Source organism: Aspergillus fijiensis (assembly GCF_003184825.1).
Source record: "Aspergillus fijiensis CBS 313.89 unplaced genomic scaffold BO72scaffold_33, whole genome shotgun sequence".
Lineage (NCBI taxonomy): Eukaryota > Fungi > Ascomycota > Eurotiomycetes > Eurotiales > Aspergillaceae > Aspergillus > Aspergillus fijiensis.
In genome coordinates, this window is record NW_024469009.1 from 202,038 (window position 1) to 221,132 (window position 19,095).

Here is a 19,095-nt window from a genome sequence, read left to right on the forward strand (position 1 = left end):
AGAAGGTCTTCCGCCAGTGAATGCGATACATTCAGACCTCTGTGTCCCCCTTCAAACCACCCTACACGCTTGGTATCGCAGCAAACAAACCAACTTCAAGTGAACATTTGCAATTCATTTGTCCTGGTACTACATTATTGGACCTCGCTCTGAACCCTCAACTCATGCTGCTAGATGGGCGGCAATGCCTTTGCAATCATCTCGGGTCTTCTACACAGATTCTTGTTACACGGGTGATCAGCCTGACAGCATCTGTACATCATCTTAGGTATGATGAGATGATCGCTACTTTGTTTATCATTAAAGCTACCGTGAATAGGCCTTCGACTGTTCCCACATCCACAAAGCAGGTGCAGTTTTGGGGGGATATGTGACCGAGTTGCGAGGACCTTAAATTAATTAAACACCGCCATCATCCAACCATCCCACGAGCGTGTCTACTCCTCCCATTCATACTCCGGCAACTGATACCTATCAGTATTGGCAAAAGACCCCGCAAAGAACCTCTGCGTGAGATCCAGAATCCCACTCCAACACAGGAAAGCAAACACCGTATTCCTCAGCCACAGCCCCCAAGCCGTCTGCGGTGTGAAAATCGCCGGAAGAAACCGGGGCACCTTCTGCATGTCATCAATCAGAGGCCGCATTACATCTTCATACCCCCGAAGGGCACCCGCAAGATTGCCCTTGTGCTTGCAAACCTCCCCAGCCAGCACGTACGCCCCCGCCATGGCAAGACTTGTCCCGGTGCCCGTCGAAGCGGCGTACCCGGCATCCCCGACCAACACAAACCGTCCCTTCGACAAGTGTGGCAGCTTGACATGCACGATCTCGCTGGCGTAGAAGTCCTCCGCCTCCATCATGTCCTGGATCACCTCGTCGCACTTCCAGCCGGCGCCGCGGTAGGTCTGCGCCACGAATCTCTTGAGTGCATCCTCGCCCTGTTTCATCGCCTCCCGGAACGATTTAGTGGCATCTCTGCCGTGGGTTGGTGGCTGGTGCTTGATCATGACCACGCGATTCACGCCCCAGGGGTCGGGCGCAGCGGCGATGAAGCGCCCGTCGACAGCATTGTACGCTTTCCCGATGTTATCACTCGTTCCCAGGAGATCTTGCTTGATGGAGAAGTACGCCGCCCAGCTACCGGTCGGAACGAGGTGATCCCGCACGCCAACCCCGAGTCCAATCGCGCGGGTCCGCGAAGTCGCCCCGTCGCAGGCCACGACGAGGTCGAATTCCGCTGCAGGGGAGCCGTTGGCAAACTCGACCGTCACGGGGCTACCCTCACTTTTCTCGCCGTGCTGCTGGATCGAGGCGACCTGTTCGCCAAAGATGTAAGTGATGTTGGGATGCGACGCGGTGCGGTCGTATAGAATCCGGGATAAGTCCCCTCGGTAGATCTCGTACTCGGAGACGAGAGACTGCTGGTCGGGGTCGCCGGTTGTGGAGATGATTCCATACGGGCGGCCGTTGGAGCGGACGAAGCCGATGCCCGCCAGCGGGATGGTCTTGGCCCGCACCGCCTCCTCCATCCCGGGCATCCGTCGCATCACCGTCACGCCCACGGTCCGGATGTCGATGTTCTGGCCGTTGGTGCGCAGGTGCGGGAACCGCTCGATGACGGTAACCTTGGCTCCGGCTCGGGCGAACCAGTAGGCCGCTGTTGGGCCGGCGATCGATGCGCCCACGATGAGGACTCTGAGCTGCGGCATGATTCTTGGATTTGACCGAATGTGAATGTTGTCTGTTGGGATTGAACCGTGGTCACCATGAAGGGGGTTTTTATACTACATGGTCGATGATGGCGGGATTTTCTGATTGGCTGGATGCTCGGCTGCGGACAACCCGAGGATTTGACCAATGAAGGATCAGAACGGACCGGGATTGGGACAGTTTGAAAGATCCGTTTCCAGCCTCTCTGCGGAACCGGGGTGGAGAAAGGTTCCGACTCCGTATCATATATCCTCTTCTACGAGGAAGTTTTGAACTCTACTCCCTAGGAGGAACCTGTTCAAGGCTTCTAGTCATTCATCATCGTGTCCTTGGTGATACTGGATCAACTGATCCCAGTAAGCCCAATCCACGGCATCGAAGTTGATACCGTTGCCCATCTCTCCATCTATCCTCTCAGCCACCGAACTAAGAACCGCGTCAATGTCACTCGCAGACGGCGCTGTCAAAAACATGGTGTCGCCCCTCTCAGGGTTTGGATCTGGGGATACTTTTGGAGGCCCCTCCGTAACCGTGCGCTTCGTCGTCTGCAATGAGCGCGAGGTCGCAATGAACCCCGGCTCTGCACCCGTGTCGCTTCGCGCATGAGCATCCCAAGCTTTGAGCGTGAGTCTGCGCAATGCCACGTACAACGGCTTCGGGTCCCAAAGCTCATCATGATGACCATAAACCTGCTCAACCTTCTTCCACGCCTCCTCAATTTCCACCGGAGAGAGAACACTAGCCCGCGTCCACAGGGTCGTCAAGACGAAGATGAACGAATCGAAGGTGCCCCACAGAAAGAACGGTCGGACATGCCACCGGTACCTCTCCAGGCCCGCGTGGTCCGACACCGCCGCATCGGTATCCAAGATCTTCTGGGCGAGGTGCAAGACCTCCCTCATCTCCGCGTCCGTGGCAGTCAGATTCCGGACCTTCGTTAGCCGGACCCGGAGTCGCATGGCGGTGATGCCCGCGCGCGCCAGCCCGACCGTCAGGAAATGCAGCGGGTCGACGATATCGCAGTAGCGGATGTACTTGTCCTCGACCTCCCGCTCAGCGGCACCGATGACCGCCTCGGCCTCGGGCAGGCTGCCGAACTTCCACGGCCCGTTGCTGCGCAGATGCGGGCTCATGCTCGCGAAGAACCGCCCGATGCAGGCGCGCGACAGGCAAAACATCATCTGTGTCGCGCCCTGCTGCTCCCGCGCGGTCGCCGTCATGCCGGGCCAGATCTGCTCGTCGTCGATGTTGAGCGGGAGCTGGGTGTCCCACGCGTCTGGCGGGATGGACACGACGGTGCCTGCCATTTGACTCGCTCGGCCGTCGAGGGGCATGAGCTGGTAGAATAGGCGTCGCCGCATCTGGACATCGAACGGGCTTATTCCCAGCTTCTCTCCGTCTTGGTGGAGTCCGATCCGCTGCCCGATGCGCACGGCAACACCCGTTAGTATCCAGTACGTCTGCGAGTCATAATACTGGCGGCTGGAGAGGAGGAATAGGACTAAAGCCTGAAGGACCTGGATGTCACTCGTTCTCAGAAATGCAGCATTGACCAGCGCTTGTTGCGCGGCGGAATGATATCGTCTGCTCAAGGTACTGCGTGGATGGCCCAGTTTTAGCATGCATTCCGCATCCGTCATCGCGTAGACTGAAAATTGATAGATGGCAAACACAAGACACTCATCTGCATCTGACGCTAGCTCGGGGCGGCATGAAACCCTCTCGATCATCGCAGAGGTGGAGGGGATGTGCAGGATCTTGCAGAACGGCTCCACGCTCTCGACATGCGTTTGCCACAGCAGCCTGGCCTCTGCGTGAGTCGGGTGGTACTGCAGAAGCGAGCGTCGAGAGCCCACGAGCGCACCGATCAGCGGATTAGACATCAAGCTCTCGGGTGCAATGGCCATCTCCCGCTGCTCCTGCTCTTCCTCTTCGAAGACGCGTCGCACCTCCTCCTCACCGAGATTATTCCACGGATGCCCGCTGACATACCTCGACGTGCCTTCTGCCGCAAGCACCCTACCAGCCTTCGAGGCGTCGAGTCCGTTATGGTGAAACGAAATCGGTTCAGGCGAGGTGTCCCTCGCCGTCGGCCGCGTGCCACCGTCCAGCAAGCCGTGCTGCCGCAGAATGCGCTCATATCGCGCGAGCCGCTCCGAGGGCTCCTCACTTGTCTTGCGTTTCCGCGATCGCGGGGTCGGTGCTCGGTATGAGCACTCGTGGTTGCCCCTGCGGCAGCCGGAGCAGCGAGGCGTCAGCCTGTCGCATCTTACCTTGCGTCTGGCGCAGGTGCGGCAGGTGAATGACACGGTGGTTGGGGCTGACGGGGCTGACGGGGCTGCTTTGCCGCTCAAACCAGCCTCCGCCGGTGCCGGCAGTATAGCTCTCGCTTTAGCTTGCATTTCGGGCTATTTGCTCCTCAATTAAACTTCGTGATAGATGAGACGAATGCTTGGGTGCTGAACATTATTGTGTCCATAACCCGATCATGGGAATGCGTCAGCACTAGCATAATTATGTAATACACGAATTACCCCAATTGTGCAGTATTTATTCTCTGCCTGCTTTCAAACTATTTGAGTTACACATCAAGGCAAAAAAGGTGAAGATTGTTGGACCATGTCTCCACTGATGACTTTCCTTCGTGTGTGGACATTTTTTATCATTCTCTCGTCTTTTTCTCTCAGCTGATTCACGAGGTGATATATCGAAGGTGTTATTATGTCTAGCTGTAGTGGTTGAACGTACTTAGATATCATGCGCGTTGGGAGAGAGCATAATCAAGAAAATACTGGTAGTAAATGCTAAGATGTAAGATGGAAGGTTTTACTTCACGACCACTGATTGGATCTTCATTGATAGGTTCTCCAGACGCAGTCGCGTGATATGCATGTCTCAGCTCCCCTTGAGTGGTATCAGCTATTTCCGAGTGGCATGTCCAGCCACCCCAGCTCTACCGAGCGCCCAAAAAGTCCCGGATGACCTGCAGATATTTTTCCGGCTCGTCAAACTGCGGACAGTGGGAGCTCTCCGCCAAAGTCACCCATTTCACCTTATCGATGGCCCAGAAGAACGGCTCGACGGTACTATCCTGGGCCTCGTCATATTTCCCGTTGATCAGCAGCGTGGGCACCCGGATCGCATGTAGACGATCCAGCACGCTCCAATCCTTCAGGTTGCCCTCGATCCAGAACTCGGACGGGCCCAGCCTATTCCCCGGAGGTTAAAGACATTAAACTAAATTAGAGGACGGCAGAGCCAGAAGCACATCGACTCACATGGTAGACGCAACGGTGGGATCCGTCTCGGTGGCCCAGACGATACTATCCACAAACTCCTGCGGCCAGGGGTCCACCCGACAGGAGAACTGCGACAGGAAGACCATGGTGGCGTCCTCGTACTCCTTCGAGTCGAGCCGCCCCTCAGCCTCGCACCGCTGCAGCGTCGCCTGCACGTCCGCCGGTAACGTCGCGCGGAGCCCGTTCACGGACTCCAACCACAGCGACACCGAGGCCGGGGCGTTGGAGAGCACGAGGCGCCGCAGGCCCCCCGCCGCCGCCGCCGGCCGCCGGATGGCGAACTCGGCGCCCAGCATGCCTCCCCACGAGTGGCCCAGGAGATCGAAGGGGCGGCCGGCCGCGAGCCCCAGGTGGGCGAGCAGGTTGGCCAGCTCGGCGACAAACAGCTCGACCGTCCAGAACCCCTGATCGCCGACTTTCTCCGGGTAGTGCGTCGACAGCCCGTTTCCGATCTGATCGTACAGGATCACCGCCCGCTGGGGGCCGGCGAGGTCGGCCAGGGGCAGCAGGTAGTTGTGGCAGAACCCTGGGCCCCCGTGCAGCACCACCAAGGGGGTGCCGACCGTGAGATCGCCGTACACGCGATACCAGGTCTGCGCGGGTCTGGGGAGGTGCTCATACTGAAATGGGGCAGTTCCTTCGTGCATAGTTGCTGCCATGATGTCAGAAGTATCCTCACGCGGGCGGTTCGTGAGAATTTGTTAGGGTTGCAGATAATGAAAGGGGGGGATAGCGCCGAAATCCAACGGCCGGAACGAACGAAGGTTAAGAGAGGGGGGGGGGAAACCGTCACACAGAGCCGAATTTAATTCTCTAACCTTAGACTAGGGAGACCCAGCCAGCCCGTCCTGGAGTGACAAGGATTGAGATTCGCCGAAATTTTCCCATCCAGTAGGAAGTTGGATATGCATGAAGTGCATGGGTGATGGGGCCACGCAAAGGTACGGATCTGCGCCAACCGGCCGAACCCTAATAGATTGCGCGGGCCACCTCCGGATCCACCTCCAGGTGAGACACTCAATCCCAGGGTAATCTACTTTTTCCGCCTCGTTTCTCTCTCCTCGTTGGAGATGTTCGTCGTGTGATCGGTTTATGAAGGAGAACCTGGATGAGCGAGGTGGAATCGTTATGGTGACGCTGACGCTCATGCAACACTGTCTGCTGCAGCCATGACTGTGGTTACGGACACGAACCGCGCCCCCGTCATCGGAATTCTGGCATGGTTCTTCATGGTCATCGCTGTGCTCTCCGGGGGAACACGGCTTCTGATCAAATATGTCATCGTCAGGAAGCTGACGATGGACGACTACCTGATCTCGGTGGCTCTGGTAGGTGTATTGCGGAAGGAGTGACCATACGGACTACCTGTTCTGACCGTGCGAGCCACTGTGTAGGTCTTCTCGGTGCTACAGGCAGCATGTGTCGCAAATGCAGCCGGCAATGGGTACGGTCAAGAGCAACAAGCTTCATCGCAGCATCAGCAGGCAGTGGCTTTGAAGGTGTGTTTGGATCCGCGTGAACAGACTTAACAGTGACTGACATAGCCGGGGTTATAGTCAATATATGCGGCGGAATTGCTCTACATCCCCTGCATCACATTCGCTAAGCTGAGCTCTCTGGCATTCATGACATTCCTGATGCAACGAACCCGCAAAGTGGAATGGGGACTGATTGCCTTCATCGCCACATGGGCCGTGACTTGCGAATTTGCGGTCGCGTTCCAGTGTGGCCTGCCCCAACCGTGGAACTGGCTCAGGCAGACATGCTTCAACCGTGTAGGGTGCCGATGAACCGCATTTCGAAGTGACGCAGAACTCGACTAACCAACCGAGCAGGCGGCATGGTGGTACTACTTCGGAATCACCAACATCCTCACCGAATGCGCTCTGATGGTCTTCCCCATTCTGGTCGTCTCCAAGATCCAGATGGCGGATACGAAGAAGGCGGTGGTGATCGGGTGTTTCGCTACTCGTATCTTGTAAGTGACCCGGTTCCTGTGGGTTGGACAGAATTATGAGCTGACTCAAGCCTTGACGGCGGGCTCAGAGTCGTAGTCGCTATCGTGATGGAGCTGGTGTATCGAGGCCGCATGCAAGAAGATCCGGATGAGCCCCTGCTCGAGATCTGGAAGGTCGCCGTCTGCATGCAGCTGGTCCAGTGTCTGGCCATCATCGTCTCTTGCATCCCTCACCTCAAGCCTTTCATGGATGGACTACAGTCCACCGGGCTACGACTCTATCATCTACCGGGGCAGAGTTCGACGCACGAACAATATGGGTACGGGTCGGGGAAGAAGAAACGGAGCGGCACGGCGCATGAGCTGAACCAACTGCACGGGTCGGCTCACGACACGACCATTCTTGCAGAACAGCGGGAGCGCGACTGGGACGACGCGCATAGCCAGACCAGTCAGAGTCATATCATCCGTCAGACGATGACCTGGGCCGTGGAGGAGCATTACGATCCCAATGCAGCCACCGAGTCGATCACCACTGATGGAGGGTCGAATCGCAGTCAACCAGTGCGCTAGTGTGGATGGCTGGCATTGGCGGGGCCGGGGAGAGGGAGGGCCATCATGGCTTCAATCTTTGACAGTAGCTTAGTAGAGCTTATCAGAATAAGGAAAAGTGAGACATGATGGGGCTGTGGGACTTAGCTTGGTAGCAAACGACTACGCGTCGGCCCAATGTGAATTCTCCACACTTGATGTATTAGTTCCCCTGCTAGTGGAAGATAGCTCCGAGGCTAATAAATATGCTTAGTCTGAAAGCGCAGTGCTTGTCAGCCCATTGCAAGTGATCGACTGGAGCGAACACGCGGGAACTGAGGGATTTAGTCACGCATCAATTTATATCCCCTGCCGGTGGGGTGGTTGCGCTGCATAAAGGAGGACGGCTATTTGATCTGTTTCACCCACCCGTTCTCAGCAATTAAACTCCCGTGCAGCGTTGCGAGTGCAGCAGGAGGGGGGGGGCTATTCGTGCCACTACTTCAGGGCTGGCGCCCCTCTTTTGGGAATGATAGACGACGACCAAGTGTCCTTGTGCGCCATGAGACAAAAGCGCGGGCGAGAAGAATCGGGAAGAAAAATTATACAATCCCGTTTTGTCTCTTTCATTTTGATTGTTTCTTTGCTCTCTTGTCTTCTACCACGCCTGTCTCATTACTGCGTGGGATCTTGGCAGCTGAAGCTTCTCGATAGTAAGCATGGAGGACCCGATTCCTCTCCGCGATCGGCACGTCGACACCAAAGCCGCGAGTACCAGTCACACCCAGGTCCAGGACGACCAGGGGCTCGGACGTGTGGGCAAGAAGCAGATCCTCAAGCGTCGCTTTGGTTTTCTGTCCATTCTAGGATTTTCCTGTACTATCTTGGCCTCTTGGGAAGGTATCTTGTCGACGTTTGTCATCTCGTTTGAAGAGTATGTGGCGCACCTGGACGATATCTTGCCTGAGTGGCACCTAACGAAAGCCGATCGTACAGTGGAGGCCCGGCCGGAACCGTGTATAGCTTTTTGGTTGTCTGGTTGGGCACCTTTTCGACCTTCCTCACACTGTCGGAGTTAGTCTCAATGTATGTGCTCTTGTCCATTCCTGCCCGACAGAATCTGACATGCCTCTCGCATAGGGCCCCAACGTCCGGGGGCCAGTACCACTGGGTCTCGATGATGTCTCCGGCATCATGTCAGAAGTACCTTAGCTTTCTCACAGGTAGGTTCCCTGCCGACCTTTTCTGTCCCTCTAGAGTTCTTTGTCATGACTGGTTGACGGACTTGCCCTCCAGGGTGGTTGATCGTCATCGGCTGGCTGGGAGCATTCACATCGACTTGCTACCTAAGCGCCTCCCAGATTCAGGGCCTCGTGGTCCTGAACCACAGCACCTATGTCCCGACGGCATGGCAGACGGTACTGCTCTTCTGGGCCATCCTGGCGTTTGCAGTGTTCGTCAACGCGGTCGCCAGCACCTGGCTTCCCAAGTTTGAGGGATTCGTGCTGATCCTGCACATCGTGGGCTTCTTCGCCATCATCATCCCACTCCTCTACCTGGGCAGGCACAACGATGCGTCCGAGGTGTTTGGAACATTCCGAAACGACGGGGGCTTTCAAAGCGAAGGACTGGCGTTCATGGTGGGAATGACGGGCGCTATGTTCTCCTTCACGGGGGCTGATGCCGCCGTTCACGTAAGTCTGCTCGCCCCCTCATGTCGGACTGGCACTAACTTGACATGTGCTTTAGATGAGCGAAGAGATCCACAACGCGGAGCGCGTCGTGCCGCAGTCCATCCTCACCTCCGTTGTGATCAACGGCCTGCTGGGCTTCGGCATGGTCCTGAGCACCTTGTTCACCATGACCGATGTTGATACCGCGCTGGAATCGGCCACCGGATATCCCTATATGCAGGTGTTCTGCTCAGCCACGAGTTCCGTCGGCGGCTGTACGGTGATGAGCGCCATCGTGCCAGTTCTGGTCACAGCCACTGCAGTCGGCTCGCTAGCCTCGTCATCGCGCATGGTCTGGTCTTTTGCCCGGGATCGCGGTCTTCCAGGCTGGCGGATCCTTAGTCGAGTACGCCCCCATCCACCGTCCTTGTCCCTTTGAAGTCCACCATGTATTAACCTCAAATTCCAGGTCAACGCCCAAGCCGTCCCGCAATGGTCCATCCTCGTCGTCACCGTCGCGGCCGTCCTGCTGGCCCTGATCATCCTCGGATCCGCCGCGGTCCTCAACGACGTGGTCTCCCTCTGCGTCAGCGCCCTCTACACCTCCTACCTCATCTCTGCCACGCTGCTGATCTGGAAGCGGTGCACGGGCGGCATCCGCGACCCCGCCGTCGCGGCCGTGGACTCGGTGCTGGTCAACACCCCCGGGGCCCCGCTCGCGTGGGGCCCGTTCCATATCCGCGGCGTGCTGGGTATCCTGGTGAACGCTTTCACGATCGCGTATCTGACGGTGGGCGTGTTCTTCAGTTTTTGGCCGACCGTGGCCAGCCCCACGGCGAGTACGATGAATTGGGCGGTCGTGGGCACGGCGGGGACGAGTCTGCTCAGCACGGTGTATTATGTGCTCTGGGGTGGCAAGGAGTATACGGGGCCAGTGGTGGAGATCGACCGGGATTGAGCTGGTGTGGGTGGTCTCGAGGATGGTGCGGTATATACTTGGGGTCAGTGTGGTGCGTACATGCTAGTATTCAATCCAGTGTGTGGAAGACTGCTCTGCACCATATAGGCCAGATATACAATTTGGCTCAAACCTGATGCATCCGTGCATGGTATCTTTCGGTAGCCACCAACCATAGCCCGATCGAGTCTCTCCCTCTTAAGATGCCATACCTGTGTAAGACTGATCTGAACTTCGATCCGGACGGCATCTGATAAGAAAGCTGGAAAGTGATCACCCGACAGTATTTATCTCGTGCGGAGAAGCTTTAGCCGGATGGCTGAAGCATTGGGTCGCAGGCCATACATATCCCATTATCAGCACAACGGGAGCGCAGAGTGTAATATCCAAGAAGCCGAATGCCGCTTACGTTCACTAGACCATAGCTGCGGTGCTATGTGACGACTGAATCTGACCTTCGACTCCTTCGTACACCCTTCGATGATTACCTGAGCTCGAGATACCACTACTCAATCCTAGGTCTGTTCTTTTCCCTCAGCACCGCTAATAGACTGTTCATGATCATCTCTCCAGTTGGCATGCACTCTGTATACAAACGAATCTCGAGTATGCTCGGGATTAGCGACGATCTTGTTTTACCGGGCAGATTTCGGCTGACAACCAGCGATGCATCAGCCCTCAGACACCAGATATTGCAGACTGAGCTTCCCTCATATTAGCTCTGCTCGCTCTCCCGTAGATGCACGTACTACCTTATCTGCTTGTCCTAAGAACAAACAGCTTGGTCCAGAAGAGGATATGAGCCCGGAATGCAGAAGCGCGCTGACATAAGCAGTATCGGAAGCCGGTGCCGCAGTGACGTCATGCACTCTCCCCGCGTCTGGGCTGCTGGTACTATGGATCATCTGCACTAGACCTTTTTTACCGTATTCTTCCTCTCATACTGGAATACTATGGGTCTTCCTAGAGCTGTTTCACCGAGGTGCTCTGACGCTTCTCGTGGGTTAGGTATGGTTCTTAAGTCTGTCCGTTCATGGACCGTGTGTATATATCCCGGATATTGCTGTAGGAAGAGAATGAACAGTATCAGAGACTATAACTATTGGTCAAAATAATTGAGCTCTCAGAGACAGTGAAGATTGACAAGGACATTGCAGAGTGGAGTATGTGAGTATCATGAATCCGAGTCGATCTTTAGTACTAATTATACAAGAGAGAGCAGCGAACATACCAAAGCTGAACGTGGTCACGGAGGTGGTAATCTACAAGCTACAAATCCCAACAGACGTAACAGATATAGGAGAATCAATGCTAGTAAATTGAAATAAAGGCATTCGTCAAACGGCTAACGACCCATGCGTGCTATCATAATACATCTCATCATGCATAAAACGGACCCCCTACTTCAGCTTAGGAACCGCGTGAGCGAACAAGTTCTTCGGATCGTGTTTCTCCTTCAGCGCAACCACCTCGTCGGCAAACTCCCCAAACAATTTCTTCACCCGATCCTCGACACAGATCGCCTGGGCCCCCTCGCAGTGTAGCGACACATACGCACCGGGGAGCAGGTTCTGCGCCTGGGTGCCGTGCACGCTGGCCAGCATGTCGGACGCCCACTTCTCGGCCTCCTCCTGCAGGTCCTCCGCCGTCACGCACCCAAGGATCTCCAGCATGAGGTGTGGTTCGCGCGCGGCAAAGACCGAGTCGCGGGTCGGGGTGGCGGACGGGCCGCGCAGCTGGTGCACGGAGAGCATGGTGGCGGGGTCGGCGGGCATCTTCTCGAGGCTGGCGCCGAGGGTTTTGGCCAGCTCTGGGGTGATCTGGCGCACGTTGGCGGTGCGGCTGGAGCCGTACACGCTGGTGGGGACCATGGCGCCGTTGCCCCGGAACCAGTCGGGGATGGCGGTGGGGGCGACGGTGTTCATGATGGCGATGCCGAGCTGGGCGATCCGGTCGGCCCAGCGCTTGCCTTCGTCGAGGTCGTCGCCGGTCCAGACGACGATGGTCCCGAACAGGCGGCCGGGGGGCGCGTTGATGGCGATCTGCTGGACGGCCAGGGCATCGGGGATGCCTTCGTCCTGGAGGGCCTGGAAGGCGGCGTTAAACCCGACGAAGGTCTTCTTGATATCCGAGGACTCGAACATGATGACGCCGGAGAGAAGCTGTCCATCGTTGCTTGTCAGCCTATCTTGCTCTAACTCTCCATCCCACGACAACCATGTGGAACTATAATAGGGGAAGCTCACCTGCTTGGCCTCATAGACTTTGACGCGAACTTCAACAATAACCCCAAGCACGCCACCCGCTCCCTTGATCCCCTTCAACAATTCCGGGTCCTCATCCGTATCCACGACCGACCCATCCGCCTTGACCACCTTCGCCCCGAGGATCTGATCCACCCCCAGCCCCCAGCGCGGCGCAAACAGGCCGTACCCGCCGTAGGTACTCCAGCCCACGTACCCGACATCCGGGATCGAGCCCGTGGGGGTAATCAGGCCTTCCTTCCAGAGCGTCTCCCCGAGCTTCCCCTGCAGGATGCCACCGCCGACGGTGGCGGACTTGCGGTCCGGAGCGATGTGCACAAAGTCGAGGGCGCGGAGATCGATGAGGAGGGTGTCGTTCTGGATGGATTTGCCTTCGATGTTGTGGCCGCCGGTGCGGACGCTGAAGGGGAGATCCTGGTTGTGGAGGAAATGAACGAGGGCGGCGACGTCTTGGGTGGATTGGGGCTGGAGGACGGCGAGCGGGGTGCAGCTCTTGTTGCGGCCCACGTTCCACACGCGGGTGGTCTCGGAGAAGGAGGGGGAATCGCGCCCGATGTATCCTATGCTGGCATGTTCGCGGAGGACGGGGTCGAGAGTGTTTTTGAGGTCTGTCATTTTTGCTGTCATCGAGATGGATGGGATGTGTTGGAAGGAAGGAAGTGAGGAGGGAGGGATGAGGAAGGATACGAGAGAAGAAGGCTATTATAAAGGTGTTATTTGCGTTTGCTTGTGGTTGTGGTTGAGGTGGGAAGGGGAGGCTTACCCCTCGGCGGGGTAACTAAAGGCTGTTGTGTTACACAATTAAATAGTGGAATGTCTGGATCGCCAGTGAATGGAAGATGGGAAGAATGGAAGATGGGTCTGGGTCTGACAGGCCGGAACTGGGTGGAGATGTGGATCAATTATGGAGATAGTCCAGATCCCTCCCTGGTCAGCCTGTTCGTTCACTGTCAACTGGCTGGGTGAACTGTTAGCGGGGTAGCCGCTGGATGATGATCCTACCCCGTCTTACGATTCGACAGTACCAAATAATTTCGACCTGGGTCAATCAAGTCCATTCTTCATCACCCTTTCCGAGATTTAATCGAAGATCAAGAGGAAATTCTACCAATCCAGGCAGATGCTTGGTCGATTGGCTCGTCTGAGCCGCATACCTGATCACCCCGCCACATTCCTAGCTTATCCTTGAGATTCCAACACGCTCGTGTCTGAGTGCACTTGACTCAAAACTGTTGTTCTATCTAAGGAATCCAGGACTAGCTCACCTCCTAGCGCGGCCGGAAGCCCCGGGTAGAGCGTGAGCAATGCAATCGCACCATCTCACTCACTCACTCTCCGACTCCGACCCTGCATAGACTAAGTTACCTAGTTAGGGTTTAGCCTGCCCTTCACCAAATCCTCACCCCGAGACGCAGTGCGAGCTATGCTGAGCTGTGTCGACTCGCTGCATGGATCTCACCATCTACTTCGTAGTCCTCAAACCTCATTCAAGACATCGCGTGCATTCGCTCAAGTCATGTACAGAGGACGCATCCAGTACAATACATCTTAAATCCACACCAGAACAGGAATAACCTACCCACCCACCCCTTACGCCAGTGGAAAGAACTGATTAAATCGATTCTGGGGATCGTAGACCCTCTTCAACAACCGCAACCTCTCCAAATGATCCCCATAAATATCCTCGAGACTCTCATCCCCAAACGCGAAATTGATATACCTAACCCGCAGGAAAAACCCAGTCAGCACAGCTCACCTTGCATCCAGCACGCCCATCACGCACCCTCCCCACCCAATCATCGCAGATCCAAAGAAAGAGGCAAACTCACGTCGAATTCCCACTCAACCCACTCGTCTCCCTCCACACCGCACGCACGTCCCCCGCCCACTGCCGCGCCGACGCATCCAGCGCGGGATCCTGATACCAGGCGATGGCGACGGTATTGAACCGACTGGACGCACGCCACGCGTACGCCGCGCTGTCCGCGGCGACGGCGCTCGCGCGCCCCAGACTGTACGCCTCCATCAGGACGGTCGAGTTCCCCACCTGGTCGCCGCCGGACGCGGCCACCCACCGCGTGAACGAGGTCCAGATCGCGCGCCACGCGGCCGGGTCGAGGGTCCGCTGCGCGGACCCCAGACTGATCTTGCGGCCGCCGGCGGCGCAGAACGCGCCGCTGCCCGCGTTGACCCGGTCGTAGGGTGTCCAGGCGGTCGTGTCGGAGAGCGGGCCCAGCGCGAGGATCGCGCGGAACGCGGCGCGGGCTTCCTCCGTCATCGTCGTCGTCGTGTTGGCGCCCGCGCGGGCCAGGTAGAACGGGAACGCGATGATGGCCGGCGTGTAGTCCGGGGCGCCGGTGGTGGCGAAGTAGAGGAAGATGGCCATCTGGGGGCTCAGCGGGAGGTCGTTGATCGCCGCCACCAACGCTTCGAGCTTGTCCTCGCTGAAGACCAGGCTGCCCAGCCAGGCGTGGTTCTCAGTTCGTGGGGTCGGGTAGGAGCGGAAGACCGCCGAGGTGACTACCCCGAAGTTGGCGCCGGCGCCGCGCAGCGCCCACCACAGCTCCGGGTGCGAGCGCGCCGTCACCGTCACCCGCGTCCCGGTTGCTAGCACGACGTCTAGTGAGAGAACGTTGTCGATCATGTACCCCCTTTCCCCCATCATGCGGCTGTACCCGCCCCCGAGCAGGGCGCCCATCACCCCGACGCAGTCGCAATTCGCGGTCACGACCTGTGCGTCGTGTGCGTAGGCGGCGGCCAGGAGCTCGGAGGTCAGGGTGCCGCCTTGCACGGTGACGGTTGTGCGGGTCGGGGAGAAGGTGATGGCGTTGAGGGCGCGGAGGTTGATGAGGATGGAGGGGGTGGTCGTGTTGGTCAGGGTCCAGGTGGTGCTCCAGGCGTTGCCGCCGGCTTGGGCGAGGAAGGGGATGTCGTGGGCGTTGGCGCAGAAGACCTGTGTTTGTGGTGTGGGGTCAGTCCGATACTGGGGGATACGGGATGGGGGAGGGTACAGTGGCTTGCACGTCCGCTTCTGTCGCCACGTTGACGACGTGGTTCGTCACGGGCTCGCCGTACTCCGTCCATCGCGGGGCGACGACCGTCGACGACGCAGTGAGGATCGTGGCCTGCGACGAGAGCAGTGGCTGCAAGCACGTCTCAAACGCGGTGTACTTCGTCCACGCCTCGACCACAGCCGGGCCTGTCAAGGCAGCAAGCCGCAATGCTGATGGAACCCTCATCTCAGTGTTTCACACCGCGATACCACACACAGGGTAACAATGATGGGGACCAAGAGGCATGAACTATAGAAAAGGTTGGATCCACCAGCCATCCCGCATCTAATATACTTCTGGGACCGAGCGAGGGCTCATCCCGTTCCATCAAGCGGGGCGGGGAGAAAGAGCAGTATGGGCGTAGATTGGGCCCCACACCATCAAAGGCCAGCTGGATGCTGTAGTCGTAGACTTCCCCTTGGTCTGCACGGAAGCTGAGCCAGACTGCCGATTCGATGCTTTCAACCACGCCACGAAAAGGCGCACGTGGATGCTTAGCCTTCGATCCTTTCCTCCCACTCCGACCCCGACGGCGGTGGGCGGGATTGTCAACTTGCATCGTCAACCCTCGGTTTGGACTTCCGGTTCGGTGCTTCGCGGGGGTGGACCAGTCACGGTGCGCTACATTGACTATTCTGCTGGCGAAGCTAGCAGCTTATTCTCTTTGTCGATATGATTACGAGGAAGATATCCCGTTTGTGGAATCTGAAGCGGTTGCAATGCGCTAGCTGGCTACCTGCTGCAGCTACCGGGTAAACCGGACGAGACACATGGCCGCCTCGTGCGCGGCAGGGTTTTGTAGAACGCCCGGCGCGCCGTCAAGAATGGAGCGCCCATGCGGTGGCGTTTCAAGCCACTGCAGACATTCTTCTGCTTTTCAATGGTACTAAAGACCGACTTGAAATTGACTGAGCGGGGGGTGGGGGGGTCAATGCTGGGTAATTTTCTGTCGGGAGTGCGAGTTGACTAGCAGTGGACTAGAGACTCCTAGTGGGGTGCTCACTGGGATTGTGATCATACGAACCAGGAACGGGGCGTGTTGATTCTCAACTAGTTCCAGAAGCCACAGGAACACGTGAAACCCTTGGTGGTATGAGCCATTAGTTTGAATGGGGACTCGTGTTCAGTAATTGAGGTGCATTTTCTTTAACCCCAGGCTTATTTCTTATTTCTTTTTGCTTATTCCTGATGGTGGGTCTGGGGCCTTGTGCGGCATTCGTGCATGGGGCACAGGTTTAAGCTATTGGCGGGCAGGGTGGAGGAATGTTTCGAGATGGGACGCTCAATGAAATCATGTCCCTTTCCTAGAGGAGCTCTAGTGGATTGGGCAGGCTGAGAACTCGAGTAGGTGATAGGTCTCAAGAAAGAGCCCAGATGAAGATAACTTGCACTCGAACATGCGATCAAAACAACTCGGGACATGACCATCTCAAAGCTTGAGACACATACAGCAAGTATTGTAAAGTTAGCAATGGCAAAGAACCCCTAACTCGACCCGCGCATAGACGCAGGACAGTTGGCGGTCAATACACGTCCCATCGAGGGCAATGTACAGATTCACTATGAACTAGGAAACTAGGGCACAGGCTATGGAGAGAACAACATGATCCGATTACTCATACCAGCATACAACTCATCAGAAGAACTACGAGACCGTCACTTGCCAATCGCAACATCGGTTTTGAAAGCCTCGACGTCCGTCCAGGTCGTGCTGTGCTCGACGACGATGACGCCGTCGGTCGGGTGCGGACGCTCGTGGGAGGAGGTGCGCTGGATCTGAATCTGCACGCTGGCCGGGGGCCCACTCCGGTCACACGGCACAGCGGCTTCCAGCTCGTCGATCGTGTCCGTGGGGCGACCGTACCGTGCCTGGCGCGAGGGGATGTGATCGTGATACTCGTGGGCCAGCTTGAAGGTGTCGCCGGTGGGGAGGCCGCCCCGGTTCCGATAGAAGAAGAGTGGACGCAGGGTGGGCAGACAGGCGCTGATGATGGCGAGGGCCAGCTCGACGACGGTCCAGATGAAGACGCCGGAGGTGTAGTAGGTCTCGTTATTGTAGTGGATGAGGAGGACGCGCTCGCACTCGATGAAGGCGGCCAGGCGGGCGATGCTGGAGGCGACGGCCAGCGCGCCCAGCAGGAACATCCCCAGCACCGCCGCCTTCTGCCGCACCTCCAGCTTGACGCGCAGCACCATCGGGATGGGCAGCAGCAGCACGCACACGTCCAGCACCACGTCCGACCCGCTCAGCCCGTTGTAGAAGACCATCGTGTTGATGCACTTGTTGCCGTAGAACCCCTCCACCAGCGCCGTCACCGGATAGCACTGGAACAGGCACACGAAGAACATCACCGCCGTCCACGCAATGACCAGCCCTAGAAACAGCTGGCACACCCGCCGGAAAGTCCGCGTGTGAAAGATGCGCATATACAGCAGGATCACCGACGCTTTACTGAGCCCCACTCCCATCACGGATAACATGTGCAGCGCGAATTTGGCCTGTCCGTGCGGGTTAGAGTGGCTTACTTTTTCTCAACTCTTTCAGCTTCTCGAGCGAGGTGGAGGCATATACGCACCCGTTCGTAGGTTAGAAACCGTGGGTCGTCCAGGATGGGCTCCCCATTGGGATAGGTCGCCTGGGTTTGGCCCAATTGTCCATCGATGGCCCCAATCAGTTGACAGATACAGACGGCTGTGCAGAATAACTACGGTGAGGTCAGTACCCAGGTTTGCGACCGAGGGAATGGTGCTCGAATCCTACCAAGGCGGCGAAGATAGTGTAGTCGTCCGAGCCCATTTGAGCGCCACAGAGGCGCCGGGCCCAGACACGTAACCCCACGAAGATGGCGGGTACAAACATCAAGATGAAGCCTAAGGCTATCATCTCCCCCTTGTTGTAGCCCATGCGGGCGGCAGTGCAATCCGGGTTGCCAGCGTACGGACCGACAACGCAAGAGACCAGCTTTGAGGAAAAGGGAAGAGGGAATTGAGGGGAATGTCGCGCAAATACATGATGCTCGCTGCTAATCCCTACCTTGCTTGTCAAGTCACGAAGAGGCTAGGACGAGCGCTATCCCTCCCCCTCCGCCTTGCCCTTTCCCCTTCCCCCCTCTGGTCAAGTGTCAGCATGCTAGGTATGCGCTTGTGCATGTTTGTTTGGCTGGGGTGCCAATCGCAGGCAGGCAGGCAGGGTTTATCGGTCGGATAAGCGTGGGACAGTAAGCCAGTGAGCGAGTCAGCATGGAGGCCCCGATCGAATAGTTGTTGGTCCTCGGACAAATTCAATATTTAGTCCCCTTGCTTGGGTGCTTACATGCCTGCCTGCATCCCACACACGGGATAGAACCAGATCATGGGCTGGTCACCCTGCTGTGAATTGTGACCATAATGCCTAGACTATGAGTGAGAGAATGGCACTGAGCAGTTAAGTTACTGAATACTCCGTATCTTGGAGTTATTTGGGGGCCAGCGCTCTGGCTACTTGGCCCCTCCACCCCTGCCGGCCCGCAACCCTTCCCGCTTTCCTTTCCACTGCACCTTACACGGTAGTCCAAGTTAGGGCTGATGAGCTGGTTGATGCAGTGCCAGTGGTTGATCACAGCCTCTTGATTAGTCTACTCGACATCCATCCTATGGATCTAAGCGGA

At 57.2% G+C, this 19,095-nt stretch overlaps 8 protein-coding genes across 8 annotated transcripts; 2 read left to right on the plus strand and 6 right to left on the minus strand.

The window, feature by feature from the left end:
- Positions 1-405: 405 nt before the first annotated feature.
- BO72DRAFT_155967 (oxidoreductase) lies at positions 406-1,868 on the minus strand. The gene has a single exon (XM_040939271.1). It carries the CDS (start codon positions 1,710-1,712, stop codon positions 438-440), a length of 1,275 nt encoding a protein of 424 aa, XP_040799928.1. The 5' UTR covers positions 1,713-1,868; the 3' UTR covers positions 406-437.
- Positions 1,869-2,024: 156 nt separating this feature from the next.
- BO72DRAFT_381226 (putative C6 transcription factor) lies at positions 2,025-4,115 on the minus strand (the record flags this gene model as incomplete). The annotated part of the gene is made up of 2 exons (XM_040941427.1): positions 2,025-2,198; positions 2,244-4,115. The coding sequence occupies 2 exons, from the start codon at positions 4,113-4,115 to the stop codon at positions 2,025-2,027; spliced, it is 2,046 nt and encodes a 681-aa protein (XP_040799929.1).
- A 551-nt stretch (positions 4,116-4,666) lies between these two features.
- On the minus strand, positions 4,667-5,674 carry BO72DRAFT_381304 (proline-specific peptidase; the record flags this gene model as incomplete). Its single annotated transcript, XM_040941429.1, has 2 exons — positions 4,667-4,922; positions 4,992-5,674. Coding segments are annotated over 2 exons (939 nt in total), but the record flags the coding sequence as incomplete, so codon positions are not given.
- A 304-nt stretch (positions 5,675-5,978) lies between these two features.
- Positions 5,979-7,756, plus strand: BO72DRAFT_407176 (uncharacterized protein). Its single transcript, XM_040942345.1, has 6 exons — positions 5,979-6,020; positions 6,180-6,340; positions 6,407-6,511; positions 6,569-6,787; positions 6,848-6,990; positions 7,059-7,756. The coding sequence occupies exons 2-6, from the start codon at positions 6,182-6,184 to the stop codon at positions 7,540-7,542; spliced, it is 1,110 nt and encodes a 369-aa protein (XP_040799931.1). The 5' UTR covers positions 5,979-6,020; positions 6,180-6,181; the 3' UTR covers positions 7,543-7,756.
- A 463-nt stretch (positions 7,757-8,219) lies between these two features.
- BO72DRAFT_381243 (putative GABA permease) lies at positions 8,220-10,131 on the plus strand (the record flags this gene model as incomplete). Its single annotated transcript, XM_040941428.1, has 6 exons — positions 8,220-8,434; positions 8,497-8,586; positions 8,641-8,723; positions 8,797-9,194; positions 9,250-9,579; positions 9,643-10,131. The coding sequence occupies 6 exons, from the start codon at positions 8,220-8,222 to the stop codon at positions 10,129-10,131; spliced, it is 1,605 nt and encodes a 534-aa protein (XP_040799932.1).
- Positions 10,132-11,298: 1,167 nt separating this feature from the next.
- Positions 11,299-13,448, minus strand: BO72DRAFT_432092 (FAD-binding oxidoreductase). Its single transcript, XM_040943161.1, has 2 exons — positions 12,378-13,448; positions 11,299-12,293 (listed from the first exon to the last, which is right to left on the minus strand). The coding sequence occupies exons 1-2, from the start codon at positions 13,020-13,022 to the stop codon at positions 11,532-11,534; spliced, it is 1,407 nt and encodes a 468-aa protein (XP_040799933.1). The 5' UTR covers positions 13,023-13,448; the 3' UTR covers positions 11,299-11,531.
- A 400-nt stretch (positions 13,449-13,848) lies between these two features.
- On the minus strand, positions 13,849-15,694 carry BO72DRAFT_478481 (FAD-binding oxidoreductase; the record flags this gene model as incomplete). Its single annotated transcript, XM_040947509.1, has 4 exons — positions 13,849-14,115; positions 14,225-15,348; positions 15,407-15,520; positions 15,665-15,694. The coding sequence occupies 4 exons, from the start codon at positions 15,692-15,694 to the stop codon at positions 13,986-13,988; spliced, it is 1,398 nt and encodes a 465-aa protein (XP_040799934.1). The 3' UTR covers positions 13,849-13,985.
- Positions 15,695-16,751: 1,057 nt separating this feature from the next.
- On the minus strand, positions 16,752-18,830 carry BO72DRAFT_432099 (uncharacterized protein). The gene is made up of 3 exons (XM_040943162.1): positions 18,210-18,830; positions 18,025-18,153; positions 16,752-17,947 (listed from the first exon to the last, which is right to left on the minus strand). Exons 1-3 carry the CDS (start codon positions 18,351-18,353, stop codon positions 17,105-17,107), a joined length of 1,116 nt encoding a protein of 371 aa, XP_040799935.1. The 5' UTR covers positions 18,354-18,830; the 3' UTR covers positions 16,752-17,104.
- Positions 18,831-19,095: the final 265 nt, after the last annotated feature.